Source organism: Aotus nancymaae, unplaced genomic scaffold, assembly GCF_030222135.1.
Source record: "Aotus nancymaae isolate 86718 unplaced genomic scaffold, 86718_ANA_hifiasm-v0.15.2.pri h1tg000059l, whole genome shotgun sequence".
Taxonomy (NCBI): domain Eukaryota; kingdom Metazoa; phylum Chordata; class Mammalia; order Primates; family Aotidae; genus Aotus; species Aotus nancymaae.
Window position 1 is genome coordinate 47723688 of NW_026988473.1, and position 27268 is coordinate 47750955.

The 27268-nt window shown below is 49.3% G+C and overlaps 1 protein-coding gene across 15 annotated transcripts in view; it reads right to left on the reverse strand.

The window, feature by feature from the left end:
• The window catches only part of MICAL2 (microtubule associated monooxygenase, calponin and LIM domain containing 2), a 250253-nt gene that overhangs the window by 106625 nt on the left and 116360 nt on the right, over positions 1–27268 (reverse strand). For 9 of the 15 annotated variants that reach the window (XM_064365173.1, XM_021675157.2, XM_012456649.3 and 6 more), the window contains 9 exons: positions 26959–27158; positions 26537–26643; positions 18049–18117; positions 14748–14897; positions 13193–13315; positions 11934–12152; positions 11602–11703; positions 10276–10395; positions 5207–5269 (listed from right to left, as the gene is read on the reverse strand). In XM_064365173.1, coding sequence (XP_064221243.1) covers positions 5207–5269; positions 10276–10395; positions 11602–11703; positions 11934–12152; positions 13193–13315; positions 14748–14897; positions 18049–18117; positions 26537–26643; positions 26959–27158 — 1153 coding nt within the window. The remainder of the gene's footprint in view (positions 1–5206; positions 5270–10275; positions 10396–11601; positions 11704–11933; positions 12153–13192; positions 13316–14747; positions 14898–18048; positions 18118–26536; positions 26644–26958; positions 27159–27268) is intronic. The other 6 variants (XM_021675159.2, XM_021675158.2, XM_012456650.3 and 3 more) reach the window with 3 other exon arrangements.

Sequence of the window (27268 nt, forward strand, 5' to 3'; positions counted from 1 at the left end):
CTTTGTTCCATGAGGGCCGCAGGCAGCTGCTCAGGGACCAACAAGCCCAGGGGAAGGGTTCAGGTCCAGCTCCACCACGAGCCAGTGCTGAGACTCGGCATGAAGCACAGAAATTCTGAGCCTAGTTCCTCATTTAGTAAAATGGGGAGAGTTGTACCTGTCTCCTGAGTCCATGGGAAGGACTGAGTGAGAGAATATATGTCCTAGCGCCTGGCACTTAGCAGGCTCGGGGCCTAGACTACCTTGAGTGATATTGTGATATTGTCGGAAATACATGTTTGGGCTCTGCCCCCTGGTTCCTGAGGCAGAGCTCCTAAGACCTTGGTACCTTCCTGAGTGATGGCAGCATCTGATACAGAGCTCCTAAATCCCCTGGGATTTCCTGGTTGAAGGAGCATCCTTTGCTGGAACGAGGCAACTCTTGAGCTCCTGGATAGCTTCAGAATGGGGCTGGTTGCCAGAGGAACCAACCCTATGATTAAAGAGTTGGAACTTTCAGTCCCACACACTGGCCTATGAGGGCAGAGGGGCTGAAGGATGAATTGATCACCAGTGGCCAATGAGGTAATCGATCATGCCTTCTTAACGAAGCCTCCATAGAAACCAAAAAGGATAGGGTTTATAGTTTCTGGAGAGTGAAGGCCCCTGAAGGGTGATGCCCCAAAGAGGGCATGGAGGCACCTGCTCTTTCCTACATGCCCTGTCCTATGCCTCTCCTCACCTGGCTGCTCCTCTGTATCCTTGATAAGATTCTGTATAATAAACCAGTAACTGCATTTTCCTCCTCAGGTTCAACTAATTTGCAAAGATGGCTTGCAGAACTAAGGGAAAACCCTTCCATTTATAGATTTTGTTGGTGGGGAGAAACATCCCCATTCTATTTGGTGACCACAAGTGAGTGGTGTGAGAGTGGTGAGAAGCAGCTTTGTTCCCTTCCTTATACTTGATTCCTCTCTCTTTTCCCTCCTCTAGATTCAGCCTGCCCCAGCCTGCCCTGAAGCTCCCAGGTCCTCCCCGACAGGACCACAGCCCACCCTGCCAACAAGAGCAGTATGTGGAATGGGCACACGCTGGGCAGGTAGGGCAGGATGGGGACTGCAGCAGGCTCCCGAGCCAGTGCCAGGCAAGGTCAGCTTGGGGACGGGGAGACAGCAGCTCTGCGTGGGCCCTGGTGCATGGCCCAGTGATGGGTTGTGGGTGGTGTCTGTGCTCCTGAGGGCACCTACAAATGCCTGGACCCCCATCAAGGTGTCAAAGAGCTGGGAAATAGGTGGAAACTGATAGCCCAAAGAGCATGGCACAATTATACATACACCCTTCTGCAAATCCCAGGTTGCCTCCCCTTCACTCCTCACCCCCAGCTCTGGAAGCCCATCCTGGTATGGCTGCAGTCTCTTCTTGGGGGAGGCAAATGTGCATAGCTAGATTCTAGAAGCACTGTTCCTGATTCCAAGATCCTAATACCTTCCCTTTCAAGATCAGGGAAGCACTGTTCCCTGATTCCAAGGGAGGGAAGCTCTAGGTCCTCCCCAGCTTCCAAACCCAGCCTCTGGGAGATGTGGCCAGAGAGAGCAGCAATGGAGGCTGCAAGGCCCCCGGGCAGGGGTTGATAGCCGTCACCACCACAAACCACAGTAACTTGTGTGTGGATGAAATGATGACCTCCATCAAAACCCAAGACTGCCCTTGGGAGGCCACATCCAAGCTGATCAGAGAAAGCCTCAACTATAAAGCAGGAAATCCAGGGAACTGCAGTGATGGTGGGCTCGCCACAGCTCACCTATTCCTGGTGGCAGTGCCCATCCTCAGGGCCTCAAGCTAACTTGCTGGATTCCAGCAAAAGCACAGGCACTACACTGGGCTAAGCAGGGAAAGGAGTGCCTGGCAGGCTGGTGCGAACAAAGCCAGGAGCCCCTCACCCCCTTTCTCACTGGGAATCCCGACATTACAGCGACTTTGGAATGGTCACTCCAGACCATGTGTGTGGCTTTGGGGCCTGCAGAGGACATGGCTACAGGCTTGCTGGGGTTGTCTGATCCCTTGAACTTAGACAGATGGGACCTCATCAGAGTTTACCAAGCCTGCCACTTCTTGGGAGCAGCTGTCAGGCCCGGCACCCCCTTCTACCCCTGCCTCTACTCTGGCCCAGCCTGGGAGAGATTAAGATTCTGCTTCCAAGCACACTCTCTGGCATTTCCAGGAGGCCACATATGTCAAGAAATTTAGCCCTTGCTTCCAAGAAAGGTTCAGGTGTGTTGGCTCAGGACAATAAGCCATTGTTTGTCTGATGTTCCATCCCCTGCTAGGCCCCCAACTTGGCCCCTCAGGTAGGGGCTATAGGATACAAAGGATTTCCTGGGCTTGTATGGAAATAAAGAGGGGAGGAAAGGTCAGTTACGCTCTCAGCACCGCCTGCCCAGCCCCCGTGGGGCTGCCTCCACTGGCCCAGTGTGAGAACTGGCTCCACAGTATTCTCCCAGAAAGGCACCACAGTGATGCCAAGATACCCACGCACAATTACTGCCTCCCCTGAGTAAGCAGAGATTGAGACTATACTTTCCGGGGCTTTTAATACAAATCCCTAATGAGACTTCATTAACCACTTAGCTAATAAGCACTTTGTGCACTGAGCTTCTCAGCAACCGTGACTTAGGGAGGCGTTACTGAAGCGCGCAGAGGGCGGCGAGGTTGCTGGGAGGTGTTGCCCAAACTGAGCAGCTGCACAGCTGCTCCGCTGTTCTACAGCACAGGGCACGGTCTGGGTCATCTGGGCAGGGGATCCAGGATGAAGACCACACCTGGTCCCACCTTTCATTAGAGCCAAAAGCCTCCTTTCTTCCCATGGCATCCACACATCCACCCTGAGAGGGTGACATTCTTTAAAGAAAAAAAAAAAGTAAAATGAAAGCACCTTAAGGAAATTTGCACTGGGTCTCCAACCTGTCCTTCCAAACCTGATGAATCGCATTCCAGAATCACTAAGAGGTAGACCAGCACCTCTTTGAGAGGTCACAGGGAAACAAGGTGATGGAGAACTTGTCTCCGGGGATGAGGCAGGGGCCTTTGCAGCCCACTCCAAAGGCCAACGTGGAGGTGAATGTTGCCCTGGGCATCAAGGGTTATCTTCTATTTCCTGACAGCAGGAAGGCTTTACCGGCTCTCAGAGTGAGGATATAACTAGCTGGCTTCTGCTCACTCATTGCTCCTCAAATTCTCTGTGGCTAATGACAGGGTTTTTTTCTTTTTAAATCTTTAATTCATTATGACCTGTTACTTCCAGATACAACGAAAATAAACTAGAAATATGATCACACACTTGAATGTGTGGCAACATCAAATGGTTCTACAAGTCTCCAACACTTACTGTCTCTCACTTGCTGTAATCATGGGATTGCAGCCCAGTCCCTGCCTGTGGACCACACTTCGAGTAGCATTGCTCTAGTCAACTGGGAGAATCACCAGGTTCTCAGGATCCTGAGAAATAAATGTTCAACTCATGGAGAAATCCCAGAGAAGCCATCCCGGTGTTGACCTCAGGGTTAGAGGCAGTGGTTCCTACCAAAGAGAAGCATGCACTGATGGCAAGCCACCACGCTCCTGGGGAGGCTGGTCAACAGGGGAGCTTACGATTAGGCTGGGAACACGTCATCTAAATGCAAAGTTGGGCAATCCGATGATCTGGTCAGAGATGATCATGTTCCAGCCACTAGGTTTTTAAGAATTAGCAATTTTGAAGTCCCATGGGACTGCTTTTGCAACCTTTTATACATCTCTCAATATTGTAATTTTCAAGAATTTGGGTGTTTTTCATTACTTTTTACCCCCTTCTGAATTCTAACTGTTTTTCAGCAAATTAATTAGAACACTTCAGAAGGGACATCATCCCATGTTACATGACGTTAACCTCACATATGCCATTTCCCTTCTATGAGCCTCAGCTTCCTCATCTGTAAAATGGAGAGACCACCACCAACCTTGCAGGGCTGCAGAAAAGATTCCTGACAGAACCTGGGTGGTGCAGGAGGTGCTGGGCTGATAGTGAGTCCAAAGCACAGCCATTTGAGATAAATACTTGAGGGGATGGATACCCCATTCTCTGTGATGTGCTTATTTCACATTACATGCCTGTATCAAAACATCTCACATACCCCATGCATATATACACCTACTACGTACCCACAAAAATTAAAACAAAGCACGGCCATTTGTGCAGTTTTGCATTTCCATGTTCTGGGACTTCTCTCCCATCTTAAATCACTTTTACTTTCCTCTGCACAAGCATGGCGTGGCCCACACTGGACGAGCTCCCTGCCTCCTCTCCCCAGAGCCAATCTAGACAGAAACATGGCGACGCAGCTGTTGTCTCACACGCCCATGCCAGAGGCTGCAGATGATGGCTAGACCTCTACAAAGAGGCATTTTCCAAGTGATCCTGTGAGCCCAGCACAGAATATGATGGTCACCGCCTGGATAGCACAGCGTTCCTCACACTGCACTGAGCTGGCCCATCTTCCCCTCAGTTTGCACTCCCTGAGTGACCTGGCTTATTCACCTCCACATTCCTGGCACAAGGCAAATACTGTGAATGCAGGAAGAAACAGGCTCCAGGCCCTGTTTGTGTGAGAACAATGGAAATGTCCCTCCCTGGGCCTGGAACTCAGCCAAGATTACCAGGTGTCCTGGCTGCACTTCACCGAGTTCAGCCACCTGTGGCCATACAGCCTGCCATGAGCATCCAGCAAGCCCACATGGGTAAGGCAGTGGTGAGAGTAGAATGTGCAGGGCCTCAGAGCGCAGGGCTCACATGAAGGGGAGCTTCTGACAGGTAGGGCCAGAGAAGGTCTGCTGGGTCCACTTGGGCAAGGACATCCTCACTGAGGAGTCCTTAGATGAGAAAATACCAGAGGACAGCCTGTTGGACCTGATTCCTCAGCCATATGCCCAGGGCTAGGGGTAGGAGGGCAGGCAAAGAACTGAAATCACCGTGTTCAAGGGTGTCTGGAAATTACAAGTTCAGAGCTGAGACGCAGGCAGGCCTTAGGGGCTGTGAGCTCCCACTAAGAGCCCATGTCTGCCCAACTTCATCTCCTGGTGCCAGGCACGGAGCTGCTGATCATAAGTGCTTCGCTCCCAGAGCCCTGCAGGTGGGTCTAATAATCCCCCTTTGCAGGTGAGGCAGCTGAAGTTCAGGGAGGCTCTAACTCACCTGAGGACGCACTGTTCTCAAATGGCTGGGATGAAAATGGAACCCTGAAGGTGACTTCTTTTCCTTTAGAAAGAGAGGGATCAATATGCATTTCAGGTAAATGAGCTTTCTTTCAGAATTCTCTTCCACTGGGGAAAGAGAAGCTTTACAAGATACTTCAGGCATTTTGCAAATGTTAAGACATTGCAGTATTCTAGTCACCTCAGAGTAGCTGCTCTCCTCTCCATTTTATAGGTTAAGAAACTAATGTTCAGAGAGGTTCACAAACTTGTCCAAGGCCACACAGTGAGTAATTGGTGCTTTGAACTCAAGTCTGATTCGAAACTCATATCCTTCTTCCAGCACTCTGCAAATTAAAACCCCCCAGGCTGGGATGCATACAGGAGACCTCCAGAAGGTTGCCTAGCTCTATTCCCAGGATAGGAGGAGGAACAGTTGAGGTTGGAGGTAGCCTTGAAACCTGTCCCTGAGATTTATCCTCCTACTGGATCAAACAAAGGCAGATTGCCCCAGCATTTCCCTCTTTCCCTCTAATATGCAAATCTCTAGAGTAAACCCTGCAAATCCAGTTTTAAAACAAACACCCCCAAGGGTAGAGAAAGCTCCTTTTGCAATGCCCAGTGTTCTTCTTACCCTGGAGGATGGAGGGGCAATTCCCAGCCCAGTGAAGGGCCCCCCTTGCCCAGCTGCGCAAACGCTCAGTGCCCTCTTGTTCTTGCAAGAGCTCACCAGCACGGCAAACAGCCAGCAGCCAGCAGCCAATAGCCATGCCATGGGCCAGATCTGCAAAGTGGCCTCCCTTCTGGAAGACTGAAACTAACTGATGGCTGATAGGTAGCCGAGATCACAGAAGAGGGCTGGTTTGACCTGAGTCTGGGCATAGACCCCACAGTCCACAGCCTGGAAAGACAGATTCTGCCAAGGATCTGAGCCTAGCCCTCAAGACTCCCTGTGACCATTCAGGCCAAGAAACTTGCACCACTCTGAATTTTAAAGCAGAATATCAATCTGAGAGGGCCGGCAAGTGGAGTCTGAAGGCAGAGCCCTGGCTCCCTGTCTTGGAGTCAGCAACTCAAGTGTGCATTCCTGTGAGTAACAAGTGCTGCTTATAATAAGTTTGGCTAAGTCTGTTCCCACGAGGAGATGATTATTCCTGGATCCTCAGAACTGGCATGGAAGACCCTAGGGCAGGAGCAGAGACAAGCTGCCTGCCAGGAAGTTGCCAAGGAGTAAGCATCAGTTTCTAAGTGCATTTTTCTTCCTCTGGCTTTCCTGAATTCAGGCGAACTTGGGTCAATTGGGCGATACAAACAGCCCCAAATCCGTTTGGAAGAAGCATTAAGGCCCCAAGCTCTAGGAGAGAAACTTGATGAGCTGCACCGGGATAAAATAAATCTGTTTATCACCAAGTCATCACCTACTTTAAGGAGCAGCCAGTTCTCTCCTCACAGAAGGCTGTGATTCTGCCAAATTCTGCATGTGGAAAGCCCAGTGCTGAATTAATGATGGGGCAGAGTTTGGGGAGGGAGGGACGTCAAGGTAAGGAGTGAGGCTGGTGACAGCCTTTCTAAGACTGCTTTAAACTAGCAACTCGCCACTCCATCCATAACTACCTGCAACAGAATCACAGTGCAACCTGCACAGACCTGTGAGTGTAGGTACTTAGAGAAACTGAGGCACAGAGAGGCTAAGTGACTTGCCCAAGTGTTCATTCTAAGAGCTCCTCCATCATTCCCAGCCGTACTGTGAAATAAACATCAGCCTGTAATTAAGACGTTGGAAGCTGTCAAAAGAGCCAAATTACATCATCATCTAATGGCCAACGCTGGCTTGGGAGATAGAATTTTTTAAAAGGACAAAAATGGAGCAATTGTTCTACCACAACTGGGGAGAAGCAAGGAACAAAGCTGTAGAGGTGGGGACAGTAGATCTGGGGTTGGCCGTCGCAAAGCCCTCCCTGTCCCTGAGTGTGGGGCTTTACACAGACGCAGCCTCTGGGCTGATCCCTCTGACAATGCCTCCATGCATGCGCAGCCTCTGCAGCACACAGGAGAGCATCGGCCTGGGAGTTGGAACGCTGGGCTCCAGTCTCCTCCCGGAGCCTTTGCCCTCTTACCTGTGGCTCTGCTCCTGCTCAGTTCTCGCAATCACAGGAAAAGCTCACTGGCTCCCACCCAACCACTCCATTTAACATTGTCACCCTTCCTTCCCCAGCAATCCGGTTCCCCACCACCAGCAGTATGTTTTTCATAGGAAATACTGTCTTGCCCTCTAACACATTACGTGATTTACTGCTATATTATGTTGATTGCTGTAGGCTACTAGGGTGTAAGCTTCATTAAGGCAGGGATTTAACTCTTACGCATCGATGTGTATCCTGAGAGCCTGAAGTGCCTAACACTGGATTGTCATTCAATAACTATTTGTTGTTTATTGAGGGTGGAGGTTCATGTCTGTAGTCACAGCTACTCAGGGGTGGAGGGCTGAGGTGGGAGGAGCACTTGAGCCCAGAAGTTTAAGGTTGCAGTGAGCTATGATCATGCCACTGCACTTCGGCCTGGGTGACAGAGAGAGACCCTGTCTCAAAAATAAAATTTGTTGAATGAATGAATGAATGTTTACATATTAGCTTTCTGAGTGACACTGGTAGAGATAGCTGCTTTTGTAATCCTCAGTGCTCTTCTGACCCAGGAGGACTGAAGGGTAGCTCCCAGCACAGTGAAGAGCCTCCATCCCCGCCCACCCAGCTGTGCAAAAGCTCAGTGCCTTCTTGTTCTTGCAAGAACTTACGAGCATGGCAAATGGCCAGCAGCCACACCACGGGCCAGATCAGCAGTGGCCTCCCTTCTAGAGGAGCAAAATTAACTAATGGGTGAGAGGGAGCTGAGTCCTCAGGGGAGGGCCGCCTGAAGAGCCAGAGACAGCGGCAGGCAGGGCCTCAGTGGGGGTGATGATGATGTGATGCCGACAGGCTTAGTGGCTGAACGCATCTCTGTCTTACCCAGCAGCTCCGCATGTTCCCAGCAGGCTGCCCCCTGCCCTCTCTTAGAGGGAACTCATGCCCAGTGGAAACCAAGTCAGGGAACTTGAGAGGTGTAGGGGCTTTTCTTGCCCTGGTGCTGACCCCAACAGTGACGATGCCAGACTTTCCTGAGGATGGGAGAAAGGTAGGGACAGGAGAAGGCCTTGCCTGACTCTACCCTGAAGGGCCCAGGCAGCTGAAGGGGGCTGGGCCAGAGAGAAGCAGGGTTTGGTCCTGGCTGACCAACTCTGAGCACAAGCCACTGCCTGGTCTGTGCCCAGGTGCTCTCTCCCCTTCCACCATCCTGCCAAGGGTGCCATGACCTTTTCACATAGTAGGGAGTATACCCTGGGGAAGGCCCCTTTTCCTAGCTGGGCAAAAAGCCTACCCTACAACCTTGCTGATGGTGATGACAAAAATGCCTATCTCCACCCATATAGCTCACTGTAACGAGAGCCCAGAACTGCTCTTATTGAGGAGAAAGACAGAGGCCCAGATAGGTCAGGAGACTTAAGGTCAAACAGCTGACCTTGGCTGACCTGGAGCAGGTGTCTGGGTATCTTGATGGGCTGACATGGCTATTTTCAGTGGCACTGAAGATCGTGTTTGTGTTTCTCTGTGTTACCTGGTACTGCCCTTTCTGGGGTGCTTCTCATTCACACAGGGGGCCTCAGCTGGGGTGGGGCCAGTAAGACTCCTTGCTTCTTTCTTGGTGACTCTACCTACACTGTTCTCCTCACAGAGGTAGAGGCCAACAGGGGTGGGATCCCCCATTACACACCAAGAGGCAGCTTCTAATTTTTCACTAATGTAATAGCACAGAGCTGGGTTGTACATCGGTCTAACGGCACAGAAACAGACCAGCACTCCTTCTGGCAGTGGGACATTCAGCATGACTGAGCCTCGGTGGGAGCCAGACACGCTGGCTGTATACAGAGAAGCACAGTTGCGGGGTGGAGTTGGGGAGACTCCAAACCTACCCCATGAGCAACAGCTCATGAGTAGGCTTCACACCCATTTCCAGCCTCACTCATTCCAGAGGCCAGGATTCCTAGAAGACAGACCTCTCCCACCCCAGCCTGGCATTGTTCTCAGCACAGGAGGTAACAGGACAAGGGAAAAACACAAAGAGCACCCCCAAACCCAATCTTAATCATTGTTTGTGAGTGCATTTCATTAACTGCTTAACCAAAGTTAGCTCCCCACTCTTCTCATCCTCCATGTCAATCTCCACTACTGAGTCGTCCTGCTAGAACGCAAAGCAGATCCTGCAGTGACTTCCTATAATCCAGAGGATAAAATGAAATTCCTTTACACAGAGTGGGCTCACTTCCACTCTCCCTGCCCCCATAAATACTTTTACCTACAAGTTCAAGTCACACCAGACACTCCATCTTTCCATGTCATGCAAGCCCCACCTTCCTGCCTTCGGACAGGCTAGCCCCTCTCCAAAACGCCCTTGCCCTAAACTCCTCTCTAGCAAAATCCCCCCATAGAACCTTCAACACTCACTCGGTTCCCGTATTACCTTCTGTATCACCTCCCAGTCTTCTCCCCTCTCCATTTCTACAATCTTGCCATTTATACCTCTTACAGAATTAATGAATAGTATTACATTAAGTTTACCATGTGAAATCGCCATGTTATTAGGACAGAACAGGCAAATACATCCACTATTTTATATTGTGAAAATGTTACTTATTTCTACGCTAATGTGCAGTTTCTCATCTCAACCATAGTAAGGGAACTGCACTGCCCTCTCTGTTTTCTCAGCATCTGGCATGGAGGGTGGCATATGGTGGGTCCTGATTAATGCCTGCTGAATGAATGAGCCCTGTTTGGCAAGCTTTTGTATGCTACCTGTTCTGCCATGGTGTGTACTCTAATGCAAAAGCAAAATCGAATCCAGCACTGTTGTAAAATATCTTGCAAATTTGTATTCTAGCCAAGCCAGGCTTGAGATGTTTGTCTGTGCAGGTCAAGTGGTGCATGAAAACATCTGGGAACATGCAGGGGGTGAGGAAAGCAAATTGTTCAGAACAACTACCTTTCTGGCAGGAGAAGTAGAGTCAGCAGTTGATGGAGAAGAAGCAGCTGGATCAGGAGACGGAAGGCAAGAGGGAGGAGACGGAGGATGAGTATGAGACAGGCCTTTAGAGAGTTTATTCTGCATAGAACAGAAGTAGAAGAAACGAGGATTATCCCAGGAGTCACACACGGTGATAGACACCTCGATCATGCAGTCCCATGCCGTGCACACAATGGGGCAAAGAAAGGAGACCCATGTCTCAGGACAACACAGAAACCCCTGGCTTTGGAACCAGGCAGGATTATCTGGCTTCTGGTTACACTGCATTCTGCTGCAACTATTCCAGCTCCCTTGTCACACCAAAATAGCTCACACAGATTCAATCCATTCCTGCCTACAACCGCCTCGGACACCAATGCCAATTACCAAAGCCCTCACCCTGGAGCTTGGTACGAAGTAGCAGCTGCGAGCTTAGGAGAGGAGAGCCCTGGGCTGCTTCAGGGCAGGTGGCCACAGCAGGGGCCTCTGTGGCTGCAGCAGACAACTGTGCTAGCCTCCTAGCAGCCACGTGGAATCCTAAAAATCAAGTAGGTGTAAAGCATCCTTCCCACGTCAGTGACTCCACCAAGTAGCAGAAGATGCAGGTCTGGAGGAGACGAAGTGAAAACAGTGGAGAGCCAAGTTCTAGGACCAGACATGCTGCGAGGGAGGGAGGATTTTACACATACACCCACCTGCAGGATCTCATCCACTCTTTCATCTCCTCTCCAGCACATGCTCTTCTTTTCAGCGAATTTCCAAAGAAGTACCTGGCTTGAGGAGGCTGTACTTCCTAATTCTAAGGCAAAGCCATTCTTGTTGGCTTGACTTTACCCCACGGGGAAGCAGAGCCCCGGTTACGGCATGTGCTTGGCCTCATCATTCAGTATCTTCCTAATCAGGGCCACAGGGAGATTTCTCTCTTACACCCCAAAACATCACAGGCAACTGGGTAAAGGCACTGTGATTCTGCAACTTATGATTGTTTCCTGTTTATGGTGACCCTGAGGAAACTCAGAGCCTGCGTGGAAAATATCTAGGGCCTACCAGCTTGTGCTTCTGTTTAGAAATGTCTTTCTTGACCTCAGTTTACTTTCCTGCCTTAGTTTTGCCTTATTTTGAATCTGCACATTTGGGTCTTTTTTAGATGCCAGCTTGAATTATTTAGTGGCTTAAAAAATAAATAGCTCCTCATGCTATAAAAGCAGGAGAAAGGAGAAAATTGAGCTCAGAGCCCGATTCAAGGTCACCTGGCTGGATGTCTAACATCTGGGTTCCTGGGGGCTCTGAAAGCCCCATGTTTACCTGCGGGAAATCCCCGTGTCCAAACATGGAGGCAAGGTGGGCCGCCTTCTCCTTAATGTTCTTTGTGTGAAATTCCCTGTTGGCCAAGTTCTGAGCCCTCTTCTGCAGTGAAGGTGAGAAAGAAAAGAGAGATAGTGACAGAGACTGAGACAGTTGCTTCCAAGAAGTGGGTGAGGGAGGCAGCCGGGGCCTCACCTGCTCACCACACACAGCAGGACGGGAGACGGGGGGCGGGCAGAGGGAGGAGGAACCCACGTGGGCAGGAGGAGGGAGGGGAAGAAAAGAAGTCGCCCAGACACGGACAGAGACAGGGCAAAAAGTGAGTCTTTCACCTGGAGAATCTTTTCCTCCACTTGCTGCAGCCGCCACAGCACCCCGGAAAGAGCCTGTGCCCTCGGGCGGGTAGGAGGCAGGGTAGCGAAATTTTCTGTCCCCCCCAGCTGTAGGTCAGACTTGGCTCTGGCTCTCCAGGGCCTGCTCAGGCACTCGCTGCCAGCAGACACTTGCTTGAGCTCTCTGAGCACGTGCCCCGTCACAACCACCGAGGGGAACTGGGAAAGAGGGAAAATTAAGCTTCCTTCCCTACTGCGGCCCTTTCATACACCCCCACCATGAGGAATCCCCTATGAAGACCAGAGACAAAGGGCGCATCAGGTGCAACCCTATGTAGGATTCCAAACTAGCCCCAGGAATTGATTCTCTACCTGCATCAAAATTGCCTGGCATCCTCATTTCACAATACATGGTCTGAAGCCTCACCCCAGACCCCCTGAATCAAAACCTGTGCAATGCCGGTTCTCAATCCTAGCTGCATACTGGCATTATGGGTACTTAAGAAAAAAAGACCCAAGTCTGGGCCCAACCCCCAGAGATTCTGATTGCATTGTTCTCGACTGGGCGTGAGTCAATGGCAGTGTTTAAAAAGCTCCCCAGGTGAGGCACACAGACATAAAATTTCTGCATTGTATCCACACTGACCTTATTCAACCTCCACCACCTGGAAGCAACACACAAATCCTAATGCTAACCAGAAACCTTTGCGGCTTATGGCCAATAGTAGCGATTCTGCTAGATTCCAAACCCAGGAGCACGACCTGGCATAAGCCACACTCCGTGACTGCCAGCTGCCTTCCTGCCCACTATGCAGGTCTACTCTGGTACCGGGAAGGCCTCGCCACATCCCAGCCTTACCCCTTCAATGCATCCAGCCAAGTGGCCACCTGGGCCCATTTCACATCACTTTTTCATTGATTTGGAAATCAGCCTATTTGAATGGTCTGCAGATAATGCTTAGTGTCATGGGGCATCACACAAAATACCCTGTGGTACAGTTTATTTTTCCCTAGCAGCACCACCGAGACCATGGTATTTGGTCAACTGATACTTCTGACTGGCTAAGAGATCCATGAAATGTATTTTGTGATGCTGCATACTTGGTTATTCTTACCTATAAGGGTGGTGACCTCAAGGTGTGTCCAGAGAATCTATGATCAGCCATACCTGGGGTGTGGGAAGAGCCACTGACCCCACCCCTCTGGATCAAAGTCCCCTCTGGCCTTTACCAAACAGCATCCACTGAAAGGAGCCCTACCTGCCTTTTCAGTGCAGGTGACGGGCTGGGTGTGGCCTCCTCCGGCTTGGGGCAGCAAGAGTGAACAGGAGGGCCAGAGGAAGAGCACAGGACGGGCTTACCTATCCCTGAGACACGGCGTTCCTGGGAGGAGAAAGGCGAGTCCAAAAAAGCAGCCACAGGAGACATGAAGGAAAAGGTGAGTCAGATTGAGAGGCTCAGAGGGAGGAGAGAGAGGAGCAGGAGACGAAGTTTGCAAGTGCAGAGACAGCACTGGGCTGAGCTCCTGCAAGCCAGGCCCAGCTGGGAAACTGGAGCCCTGGCTCCCTGACCATGTGAACAGTGAGTCCTGGAGTCCCCTTCTCGTGGACAAAGTGTGAATCCCAGGGTGGCTTTGCTTTTGGCTCAGACACAGGGCCTTAAGCAGGCACTGCCAGAGCCCATGCCAGAGCAGGGTGGCTGGCTCAGGAATCCTCCTGGAAATGGAAAAGCTTCCTGCCCACTCAAGGACAGGGATGCTCTGGTGCTTTTGATGGAATTGAGCCCTCATCAACACTTGGGGACTGTGAGGGGCAAAGCCTCCAGAACAGGCATCCAGAAAATTTGTGGAGAATTACAGGTCTCAAGGAAATGGTCCCCTTATAATAAAATCCCTTCGCTTCCTGGAGAAGGTCAGTTTGCCCAGGAGACACACAGTCCACATCGAGACTAAGGAGACATCTCCGGTTGCCTCTAAAGCTATTAACTAAGAGTCTGTCTTCCCAAAAGGAGCCTCATTCTGTCATGTGACAGGTGTTCACCATAGAAAAACCAACTTCTTTTCCCAAGCTTCTGTAATGTGACAAGAGCATCCTAAAAGAAGTTCAGGGGAGCAAACTGAACCACGAGGCACACGCCTCAGAGCCGGAATCAGGAGGAAACCTGCAACCTGACACAGCATTCAGCCTCCTCCAGCCTCAGACTAACCCCCGTCAGACACAACAGCCCGCCAGGCTGCCCCAGTGCAGGGAGAGAGGAGAGTGCCAGGAAACACGTGTGAGGCTGGCCTTCAATACTGTGAGCTCAGACTCAGTTCCTCTGGTTTGGATGGATCTTCTCAGTGTGGACTTTGTACTTTCCCAGACAGCTGGCCTCTCAAAGCTCCCTCAAACTGTATCATCTCAAAACTGGCTGCAAACCAAGTCATGGTTGGAAAGCAAAACCAAATTAGGGAACAGATTTCTTTAATGCAGAACAAGCATGAGCAAACTAGGCCCACGGGTCACATCTGGCCTGCTCCTGTTTTTTGTAAATAAAGTTTTATTGGAACACAGACGGGCTCATTTGTTTGGGTATGTCTGCCCCTGCTTTCATACTACAATGGCAGGGTTGTAACAGAGACAGTATGGCTTCCAAAGCACTAAAAAACTGCTATCTGGCCTCTTATAGAAAAGTCTGTTGAGTCCTGATCTAGAAGGAGCTCAGGTCTCCTTGGGACCAGGCCTGGCTGGCATATCTGAAGTCTAGCAGTAGCCAGATCATTCCTGCCAAAAAGTCACCAGGAAGTCAGGTCCAGTGAGTATTTGACATGACTCACCTGCTTCATGAGTGAGGGGTTCCGAGTGCTCTCCTCAAACTTGGCCAGCAGCTGATTCGCCATGGATTTGACTTTGTTCTGATTTCCACCTTCTTTACTGCTCCCACACTCTTGATTGGAGCCCAAGCTACGGCTGGAAAAGTTCGAAGGCTGCAAAGGTTGAAACAGGACACTGATGGTTACCGGACATCAGAAAGCAGACTTGGGGACTCAGGACGTGGGACTAGTTTCCTGCAGAAGGGCTCCCTCCATGGTCCTGAGGAAGGGAGGCAGAGCCCCACAGAGGCAACGCTCACAGGAGGGATACATCTTTCCAAAGGATGGGCACAGCTAGGCTTGGGAGCCAGACAGCTGGGGTCTGAATCCTGACTTTCATTTCTTAGCCCTGTGACACTGGGGATTTACTTTACTTCTCTGACATTATTTCATGTATAAAATGAGAACAGTAATCTACTTCACATGATTACTGCAAAAACCAAATATAATCATGAAGTGTTGAACAAAGTGGTTTTCAAAAATACATCATCTGGCTGAGAAGAGGAGAAGAGTGGGGGTGGGGGAGCAATGAGGGAGTCAGTAGCGGGTAACTCAGGCAAGGCCTGGGCTCCGGGATCTTTCTCCTCTCTCCTCTGTACCCCACCCCTAGCTTTAGCCAGCCCTGTTCTATTTTTGCTATCTTTTTAAAGAAAGCTTTTAATTTAGAAACAGTTTTAGATTTACACAAAAGTTGCAAAGATAGCACAGATTGTCCCTGCATACCCTTCACCCAGCTGCCAGCAGTGTTAAATCCGGAATAATTGCTCCTGTCATCAAAATTGAGAAATTAACACTGGCACAATACTATTAACTAAATTATAGCCTTTATTTGGATTGCATCAGTTTTTCCACTCATATCCTTTCTCTGTCCCAGGATTCAATCCAGGATCCCACGCTGCATTTCATCATCCGGTCTCCTTGGTTTCTTACAAACCATAACAGCTTCTGTAACAGACTGACACTCTGTGAAGGGTACTGAGCTGCTGTTTCATATAGCCCCTCAGTCTGGGTTGGTCTGATGTTCTCTCATGATTAGACTTTGGGAAAGGACACAGCTGAGGTGAAATGCTCTTCTCATGCCAGTACAGCGGGGTGCATGATATCAACATGACTTATAAGTGGTGATGTAGACCTTGATCATTTGGTTACGCTAGTTTATAAAACAGAGTTCCATATAAGATTTCTCTAGCTCATCTGCTAACGGTAAACAATTGAAGATGACCAGTGTTTACTTAAGAGGCTCTGTTCCCCCTTACTGCAGGATCTCCTCCCATAGGCCTTGGAAGTATAAATGGTGCTGCCACAGCAAGTGGGCAGTCGGTTTTCCCACGGACACCAGGAGTGTCCCTCACAGGAAAAGACATTCTCACGACAACAAAGATGTGTTCATTTAGAAGAAATACATGGGAAGAGGCAAGCTGTAGTTAATTTTTTAAAAAAGATCCCTAGGTATGGCAGCCCCATGGGAAACCTAGTATGTAGAGACACTCTGAGTGTTTTGGACAAACACACACCAAAGAGGCGCACGCTCCTTCAAAATGCAGTGTAACTGCACAACAGCACGGGCTGGAGTGAGAACAGCGTGTGTTTACTCGGGCAGTCACTATTTGTTCAACACCAAAGTTAGCCAGGACAGTGGGCCATAGAGGCCAGCATTTTCAGACATGAATGGGCCCATGAGTTATCTGGAAATCAATCCTCAAAAGCAGATTTGATTTCTTTAGGTCTGGGGTGGGCCCTGAAAACCTGTACGTCTCACAAGTACCCAGCTGCTGCTGCTGGATCTTAGATCACATTTTGAGTAGCAAGAATTTAGAAAGAATACTGCTTTGTTAAAACTGACTTTAAACAAAACAGTTGCCCCAGGATACTGTCCAGGGCATCTCAGAAAGTGTAGACACAAACCAGATTTCTTCCCACTCTAGCTCCTGTGTTGCCAATAACAGAAACAACACTCACATCCCTTAAACAAGCCATGGGTGAAAGGCAGGAAAAGAGTTCTGCCTGAGACAAAGTGTCCCCAAGGGCAGCTTCTTGGGAACAGGCAGGAGCAAATCCCAGGCCCTGAAGGTGGAGAGCCAACACCCGTAACCTGGGAACGGAACCTGTCTCTAGCCTTGTGCAGCCTCTGCTTCCTCTCTGTGCCTCTATTTGCTGGCTTCTTGCTTACACCACAGCCAAGAGGTGGGGAGGCAACAGTGCTTGAAGGAAGCACCTTCAAGAGCTCTAGGAAAATGTTCAGGCCAGCGTGTTTTGAACTCATTGGGTAGAATGGGTTTCTTCACATTTTAAGATGTGAACTGAACTGGTTTTTCTTCATCAGCACTTCCCTTTGACCATCCCGGATAATGAGTGGAATGGCTGGCTGCTGCTTTCCCCAAGGTGAACCTCATGGCTCCACTTATTATAATGCTCACTGTTGTGAGATACAGCAAGTCAGACACGAGCAACCATATCATGCAAATATACAGCAATAAAACTCTTCAATCATATGCAATAGAAAAAGTCCCTTCTACCTCCTATAAATCAGGAATCAATGTATTATGCAGATCGTCCTGCATGCCTCGCAGTCATTTCGGGGTCAGCCAGCAGGCTAGCCAAAGTTGGCATCCTACACTTTGCTGACGATATGCATGCCTGTGGAGTTAGAATGGCTTTGTTTGAATGAAGTATATATCTCAGGTGTCTTTTAAAAGCTGCCCAGAGAAGCAGGAACTGATACTCTTTTTCTGCTTGATCAGTTTTTCAGAAGCAGGGGAGAGATTCAAGCTCTCCTTTGACAAAGTAACCTGTAATCTTCTTTCACCAGAAGGTGGCACTTGTGGGCACCAGGACATTTGCCTTAAAGACTAAAAGCAAAGGAAACGCAAAGGAATACAAAGGATGATTGGGAGAAAGTGGGAGTGCTGACGCTTCTTACTATTTCCTATTAGTAGTGACTGTATATTGATTAACACGTGTCAGATACCATGTTCACCTTATTCATCTTTAAAAGTCCTGCAAAGTTTCATGCGTTTCAAGTGTGTCATTGCATGTTACAGACATGAACCACATCCTGGGAGGTTGTTTCTCAAGCTTACATAGCTAATAAGTAGTGAAGCAAGATCCAAAACCCCAACTGTTTTTCCATCACACCAAGCCTGGAACCCAGTGGTTCATGACAGAGGGAAGGAACAGGGCCAGGCTGCTGCCACAGTGAGGCCACCCGTGGCCACTGGTTGTCAGGAAATCAGCCTCTGTTTAAACCCACACTGTGTACACAAACCTCGTCGAGGTTATTGAAGCCCTTCCGCCTCCGTTTGTTCATGTCGTTCTCTCCAGTTTGACCATCCACCTGCAATGGCCAAGAAAGCAGAGTGAGCTCAGGGGGCCGGCAAGGGCTTCAGTCCCACTAAGACCACGGAGGGCACAGGGCTGGCTTTGAGCTGGCGCTGCAGATACGTCCCTGTCCGCAAACAGCGGTCAGCCTACAGGCAGACGTGGTAGTAAATTACCCTGCACTGTGACAAACGCTGTCATAGAGGTTTGTTCAGGCACAGTGGAGGGAACCTCACCCCATTTAGGGAGCCAAGGCTTCCGTCAGAAGGGGCAGGAATCACGTCCCCAAAGATCGTCATGAAACATCAAAGCAAAAAGAATCCCAGTGACACAGGCAGGGCCAGGATGATCTCCATTGCAACGTGGCCTTGGGCTCGGAGCAGTTTAATGGATTGCCCAAGGCCACAGCCAGGCCTGCTGATCCCCTCAGTGTGCTGCCTTATGGAGCCCACCAGGGGTCTCTCTGCAACCAGGGAGCCTCTCTCCTACAAGAAGGCCACCTGGTTCACCTCACACGGACTCTGAGGACTCAAATGAGCTGCTCAGGGATTTGGTGGCAAATTAAGCCTGCAATTTGGTCACCATCACAGATACTAGTAAACAATATTTTATTAACTTCAAATAAGCCTTAACTATAGCCTGATGACTGGCATGACCACACAGCCTAGTTTGCTGGAGGTGTGTGGGGGAGTAGTTCTGATTTACTGCTTTTTACCCCCTATCTGATTGCTAACAGTGCCCTCTTCACTCCCAGAAGTCTCCTGGTTTAGATAATACATGATGTGATTGCCCTATGAGAACCCCTCACAGCCCACTCTCTCCTGCATGAATCTGGACATTTAAATCCGGAAAGCCCTGCTCTACCCAAGCCCATTGCGTCACCCTGCAAGGGCTCCCAAAGGGCACTCGGTTGTCGGGCTTGTCTCCTCAGGGAAGGGGCAGAACTCTGGAGGCTGAGCTGATGCTATGGCTGGAGAGGGACTGACTGAATTTAGCACTCCTCTGCACACCATGGGTAAGCCTACCCTTGACACTGGGCTAGGCTCCCCTATTCTTTCTGGGGTAAGACCTCTCTGTTACCAGTCTCCAGCCACTGGGGCCTTCTCCAAATGGCTAGCTGTCTCAGAACCAGGGAGCCATGTCCCACTGACCATAGATTGGGGCAGGGAGCATCTTACTCTCTCAGAGGGGGCCTCCATAGCAGGCCCACATTAAATCCTAGCTTTGCTACCATTTTGGATGCAGGGGGAAGTGCTACAGGCCACCTGCTAACCCCAAACCCAGGCATACAGCCCAGTCAGCCCCATAAATCCTAATCTACTCAATCACAGGGGGATTCTTTCACCTCCTGGTTGTTCTGAAACAACAATAGCTACGGGCACCCCCACGCACAGCCCATTACATGCCCCTCCCTCCAACGGAAAGCACCTGCTTCCTCGTCTCTTGTCCTCTTCATCATCCCCTGCCCTCTCCCCACGTTTGCCAGCACCAGTTTTCTTTTTGTTTGTTTGTCTTTAAAGACAAGATCAACCACAGTTTAGTCCATTGATATTTGTTCAAAAATTTGACCCAGGCAGCACAAAACAACACATCAAAGGGCTTGCCTTCTCTTCAACATTTTCCTCAGCTTCTAATAAATCATTATTCTGTGAATGGAAATGATTTCAAGCCAAAAGCTTTGGCAAACACCAAGAGAAACAGATGACCTTATTTGCAACAATGTTGGGTCTTAGAGGAACAGGCTGTCTGGACCCTCAGCTCTACAGCCTGGGAATGCTGCTCTGGCCAGCCCAAAACTGGGGCCTGTGAAGGTACAGAATGTCCTACCCAACAAGAATGCTTCATGCATAATCTTAGGGGTTTCTGGTTTTTTTGTTTTTGGTTTCTACCTGAAATGAGGATTTGACTTTTCCTCCAAAGAACAAAACATTTTCTCTCTTTTGTACTCAACAGCCCAGGGTGGGACTGTTCCACTGGAGCCTATACAGATCAAAGACAGCACTATGAGCCAAGGGCTTATGAAAGGTGTTCCTGGGAGACCATGCCCAGCCAGCAGTCCCTGAGAAGACTCCAGATCCTTCAGGGGGAATAAAGGACATGGACAGAGACAACATCAGCCCCTCTGACCCACCCTGAGCCATGGGTCAACCAAATGTAGTCTATATGGAAAGGTTAGCAACACACATACCCAGGTAGTTTCTACTTTTCCCTAAGAATTTAACATTGAAGCACTGATTCTCAACTAAGAGCTAGGGTCAAGCAAAAAGGTTAAGAATGTTCGAACCTAGAGATTTATCCAATTTTTTCTTATCTGTATATCTGTACTTGGGAACCAAAATTGCTTCAGTATTCCCTTGTCCTTGGACCCTATTTTACTCTACAAAGAATTGAAAGTACAAGAAGAAAGAAAATACTTACTGTGCCCACAGAGAACATGAGAACAAATAACTTATGTTCTTTTCCTATTAATGTTTCCAGCTGTTCTGCCCTAAGAATACTTCCTTATCATGATTGCCCAATCATTTGAAAGAGTCTACATACCAAAAGGCATTTATTAAACTAATTGGTTTCCCCATTAAAAAAAAATCAAAGATGTAGATCTGCCAATCTGAACATTTATTTGATCAGCACAAGATAACCATGTTCCTATACTGCCTGAGTTAATGTGATTTTAGCTCAAAGCAAACAAACTTTATATTTAGTTAGCTGGTATAGCCTAGCCCAGGAATAGTTTAGAAATGGGTCATAGGAAGAGAGGTTGGCCATTGCAGGCTACGGCCTTGTTGACTTGGGCAGCAGCTATGACATTTACAAAGATGGCCAGTGACACCAGCAAGAGAGCGCTTTCTTCAAAGAATCATGGATTTGAGTGCTGGTACTAATTATTTCCCAGCTGTGTGTTCTCAGGAAAATCATCCAACTACTTTGACTTCAGTTTCCTTAACTGTAAGAAGAGATCTTATATTGTTTAGGTCATAAGGTGCTGTGAGAGTAATGAAATCACAGATGTAAAACACTTCTATAAAGTGTTAGACAGTAGTCTTCCCTCATCCATGGCAGATATATTCCAAGGCCCCCAGTGGAAGCTGGAAACCATGAATAGCACCGAACCATGTTACTAGATCAAAAAAACATAGATCAGTTACTAGATCAAAAACACATATCTATGTGTTTTTGATCTAGTAGCTGAGATGGCTAAGGTAACTAATGGGTGGGTAGCGTATACACCATGAATATACTGGACAAAGGGATGATTCACATTCCAGGCAGGATGGAGTGGGAAGGTGTGAGATTTCATCATGCTACTCAGAATGGTGTGCAATCTAAAACTGTGAATTGTTTCTGGAATTTTCCTTTTAATATTTTTGGACCATGAGTGAATATAGGTCACTGAAATCTTGGAAAGCAAAACCGCAGATAAGGTGGGGACTACGGTACAAGTGTTAGACACTATTAGTGAGGCTAGTGTCAGTAACAGACTTCTATTTTATTTATTCTTTTTGGGGACAGGGTCTTGCAGTGTTGCCCAGGCTGGAGTGCAGTGGTGTGATCTCAGCTCACTGCAACCTCTATCTCCTGGGTTTAAGTGATTCTCGTGCCTCAGCCTCCCAGGAAGCTAGGAGGGTGTAACACCACACAGGCTAGTTTTTGTATTTTTAGTAGAGACAGGGTTTCACCTTGTTGGCCAGGCTGGTCTTGAACTTCTGGCCTCAAGCAATCCACCCACCTCACCTTCCCAAAGTGCTGGGATTATAGGCATGAGACCCCATGCTTGGCAGAGTAACAGAAGTTTAAACATCTGAATTCTACTTCTGGCTTTGACATTTACCCCCTACATGACTTATCAAAATGTAATCTCTCTAAGTCCAAGTTTCCCTATCTAAAAACTGGCATGAAAATGTGTTCCCAGCCTTCCTCCAAAGGTGACATGAGGAGCAAATGAGATGTATGTGAAAGTGTTTTGTATGCTGTAAAGAGCTGTATTGATTGTGGTGGCAGTACAGAACCAAGTGTTCAAGCCAGATAGTTTCATTCATCTTTTAAGAAAACAAGCATCTTCATTTAATCATCATTTTAAAGGAAGAGAACTATCATTTACTGTGCCCCTTCCACCTCCCAGACATGGTGCTCAGACCTGCCACACGTATCTGCTCGCCTCATCTTTGCAGCAATGCTATGATGTACATGTTGTTACCTTCATTTCTCAGGCAAGCAAAGGAGCCTTCTGAGAGGCTAGAGCATTTGCCAAATCCCCAGCAGACCTAACTATGTGTTTGTCTGCCTGACTTCTAACTGCATTCCCAATCTGTAAACCAGCTCTGAGTCCTGGACTGAGATTGCACAGAGGAAAGGAGAGAGCACAGCTTCAGTCGTGACCTGCCGGCGCCTGGAGGGGCTGCTCCAGGACCCTGTGCTTGCCCCGGCCTTGGAAGATGGCACTCTTAACTCTCCTAAGCCTTCTTCAAACCTCTGCAATGAGAAGTCCTAGAAACCTAGTGGGGAGCTTTGGCTGCTGGGTGGGTGGTTCTGTGACAGAAGTCGGGGAGGTGGGGTGAGAGGAAGTTTGTAAGTCCCATTGGAAGGCAGGCTGCCTAGGCAGGGTCCTTGCTTGTTTCATTCACTGCTCCATCCCCAGTACTAGGGAGAACTCCACATAAAATAGGCACGCAATAAACAGTTGTTGAATGAGTGGATGGAAGAGGCACTTTCACACATAATGCCACCAGGCTCTTCAGAAAGTGTCTGTGCAGGTGGGTCAGGAAGAGGAAGGTTGGAGAGGGGGACCTGCCACCCAGACCAGAAACTGACAAAAACATCAGTCACGTTTTGTGAATGCCACTCTGTCAGGGACCAGTGCTGGAGGAGGAGGAGGACTGGTTGAGTAGGATCAAACCTGGGACCACTTGTCTGGCTTCTGGATGACTTCTGCAGGGACAAGTGACAACTTTTGTTTTATCCCCCAAGGAGTAGGCTCAAAATGGAACAAAAATGAGTATCTTGCATATGTGTACAGTAATGACTGTAGTGGCCATAAGTACAGATGTCACCATGAGTAGTAGGTCTAGGATAGTACTGGCAGGTATTGTGAGTCTGAGTGTGTATGCCTGTGTGTGTGCCCGTGCACATAGGGATGGCAGGGGCCATGGTTGTATGTTCCAATGTCACCAGCATACATGATGACAAGAGCCCTGGAGCTCCCAGGAACTGTCCCATGCCATGAGGCTTTTAGATGCTCCCCAGGACCACAGATAGAGCTGGAGAAGCAGACCAAGGGCCTCGTAAGAGGCAAATATAATCCCCACGCCCTCCCTTCTCCAGGCGTGGGCTCCTCAGTCTTCAGAGCTAATCAGCCCTACCGGTGACCACTCATGGTGCTATGGAAAAGTTACTATCTCTAAAAGTAAACAAGATCCTTGATGGAGGAAAAAGCCTTTCATTCTGCTTGAAGTTGATACATCTTGTGGGATTGCACATTGTCAGGAAGGTAAGATTAGGGAGGAAAGAACAATTTAACATTGTCAGTGAAAACCAGGAGGGAGATTCTTAAGCCTGACTCATCAGAGAACCAGTGGATCCCCTTCAGATGAAGATGCCACATTGTAAACACATGTGTACTCACAGCTCAATTCTCATATCAAGATATTCCTCTGGAAGACGGAGAGGAAGTTAGAGAGAGGCAGGGAGGAAGGTCAGATACAGATATCCATAGGTACAGATATTGTCTGGGTTTGCAGGGAGGGCTATTGTATAGACTCGTGCAAGCATGGCCTGGCCTGTATCTCCACTCCTGAAGGGCTGATTAGCAAGGTCATTGAGGGTTGCATGTTTTGTTGTACTGACATCTTGGTGTAAATGTGAGGGAGCCTCTATGTAGAGATGTGGATATGTGAATGTATTTCAGAGTCTTATGTGCAGACATCTCCTGTGGCTCTTCAGGACCAGACCAGGGTGGACTCAGCACTCTTTGCTAGTGGGAAATGCTGAAGCCAAAGAGCATTGCCATTAGGTTCCCCGAATCCAAAAAGCATTCAGATACAACAAGGTATCTGATAGGACGGGAAGAAGGTGCTTTCTACGTGCCCTGATCATTGTGCTGGCATTGAGTGGTGGACAAAACAAGAGAAGAACAAATACAATGCCCGTGCCAGGCACTTAACTCAATGGCCAAATCTCTCCACCTATCCAAAGATGGGGCAGAGCGCAGAGAGTAAATGAGGCTGTGGAGAGAACAGATCTGTGGGCCTTGACTCCTCTCAAAGCGGGCAGCCAAGGGACACACCCTGAAGACTCGACAGGGTTCGAAAGGGGCCAGGATTGGCCAGCAGAGCCCTCCACCACAAGCAGCTTCTAGCAGAGCCAGAGGGAAGCAGAGCGAGGCCCTTAGCCCTTGGAAGGCCTGGCTGGCCTTGCTGATTCCTGACTTCTCACCATCCCCACCTCCTGAGCCAGTGCTGGCCAGGCTGTTTCAATGCCGTCACTCTGTCAACAGAGGTGTGGTGAGAGAAAGGTTGAAACATCCTTCTCCAGTTCCCTCTGTGGGCCAAGTGGGAGAAACACGGTTTATGGGGAAAGGCAGTCAATGCCTGGCGTAGAGAGCTTCCAGAAACTCCAACTGGCTTGTCTGGGGCAAAACAGCCTAAGACAGGGGTCCTTGGGCTGCAGGTAGAACAAGCTAACCACTGGTATCCAGAAGAGAGCATCATTCGCTCAGTGAGAACAAGGTGGGCAAGGCAGTCCTCACACAGAGCCTCTGGGTGGGGCCAGCTCAGAGCAGGGAGTGGCTGGGTGCAGCTCATCATTTTAACTGCTCTGTTGCCACCTTCCCTGCCCAGCTGCAGCCTTGCTAGCCCATTCCTTCCTAGAGCTAGGGAGCGGCAGAAGCATGAAGTATCCTGCTCCTGGAGTTAGCAAAACAGCTGCTGCAGTGTCCCAGGGAGCAGGGAGTGCAGGCCTCAGTGGAAAAAGTGACCACTGCTCACAGCCCAGGGAAAGAAAGGAGGCTGGGCGGCCCCACCCTGGGGTGGAGGGGCTGGCCGGATATGGCTGTCTTGGCCAAGCTTAAAGAGACTGTTGGCCACCTAGAGAGACTCAGAAACTTGCAGAGGCCTCCAGCCCACTGTTCTGTTGGTGGCAGGCACCCTGCCATCCTGGGGAGGGCAGGCCAGCTCTGGGCAGGGATTTACAACTGTCCCCACCCCAAGCCACCCCTGCTCCCACCAGTGGCCTCACTCTGGTCCTATTCTCCTCCATCCATCTTCTCTCCTCTGCTTCCACTGACCATGCAGGGACTCCCTACTCCAGTTCTAGAACTCTGACATTTGCCATCTGCCCCGGCGCATCCACATCCCATAGGCTGTCCTCAGCCCTCACCCTGGCTGGCTTCCCTGTTGCCCGGCTCGGTCTCCAGGGCCCATTGCGTAGAAGCGCTCTCCTCCTGGGGCTTCCCGACTCCCTCCCTGCCTTTCCAACTGTCCCTTCCCCTTCCCATCTTCTTTCCTGGCTGCTCTGCCTCTGCCAGCCCCTTAAACTCTCTTGTTCCCCAAGGTTTAGACCCCTGGTTCTCAGTTTTCTCCCTCTCTTCCCAGCGTCTATTTTCCCAACTGGATGCCAAGGTCAAGCCGCACATCACTTCTGCATGTCCTATAACTGGATATATAACAAATGCCTTTTAATGAGTAGACTAATTAGTGTGAAAAAAGCATGGGGTAGGGGCAAAGCAATGAAGTACAACAGAGTAGCAGGTGACGTGCCCAAGGCACCCAGCCTCTCTAGGTCTCCAGTTTTTTTTTGAGGTGGAGTTTCGCTCTTGTTGACCAGGCAGGAGTGCAATGGCACTATCTCGGCTCACTGCGAGATATCTCTGCCTCCTGAGTTCAAGTGATTCTCCTGCCTCAGCCTCCCAAGTAGCTGGGATTACAGGCACCTGCCACCTCTAGGAGAGCCCAATATATATTTGTTGAATGAATACAATATATATTTGTTGAATTCATGGAATGAATGAATTCCATGAATAAATACAAGTTAATGGAACAGACAGGTGGACGGAGCATGAGTACCATGCACTTCTGCCACTAAACTGATGGCCATCACGTTCCAGATCTAAACTGCTCCACACAGTGAGAAATCATTTCATCCCCATGTCTCAGGAAGCAGAGCTGATCTGATTTGCTTCTAAAAGCATTCACCAATATGTCCCATCAGCTCATGATCATGTCCTTCCTATAACCACTTGGAAGTCATTGAACTAGCTACATAGTGCCAGAAAGAACTTCGAAAAACACTCAGTCACTAATCTGAGCTTTACTAGTATCTTCCGAGAGCGCCTGATCCATGTAACTTACTAGCATCAACAGTCTGAGCATGTGATATTCTCTGCCCCTCATACCCTGTCCATGTGCAATGGGAAATATAACAAAAGCCAAGCCAAAACTTACTCGTGGAGTCCTCTTCCTTGGAAATGTGAGGTTGAGATAGTTATTAGAAATGGATGATTTGGCCAAGCTGAGGTCAGCATTTTCTCCATAGTTTTTGCGCCAAGAATCTGTTGGGAAATAAAAGTGCAACTGCCATTTGGATCCTGACTCCTGGAAGTGTGGCTATAACAAGGAGGTGTCATTGTAACCAGGTCCCTCTAAAATAAGTCCCTTACCCCAAACTCAAGATGTAAATGACATACAGATCCACTTATGCACACAGGGGCTGGGTGAGTGAAGTCACCCCTGTTTGGCCTCAAAGTCAAGGGGAACATATTGGGCAGCCCCAGAACAGATCATATCAGTGTTAGAAGCAGCCAGACTCAGTGACAGGGACAGAGACGGCTCAAGGGGCCAAGCAACATCTCTGTGCAGGTGCTTACCCATGGGCCTCAGCGGGGTGCCCCGGAAGAGCTCGTAGAACTTGGAGAGGTACATGACCATGCTGAGCTTGTCAGGCTCCTGGGCAGATGCCATCTCTTTGCCCGTGGTCACTGGAGGGATCCCAAACTCTCGCTCGGCCACATCAAATGCGAGCTGGTTGTTCTCCACAGTGTCGTCTTCATTCAAAGAGTCAAAGTTGCTAGAGAATCAAAACAAAGTAGAGAAATTCAGGGAGAGGAGGCAGAGGTGGGGTGCACTGAGCACCTCCAGCTGGTAAGGAGCACTGAGGGTGACACTCTGCCACATGTC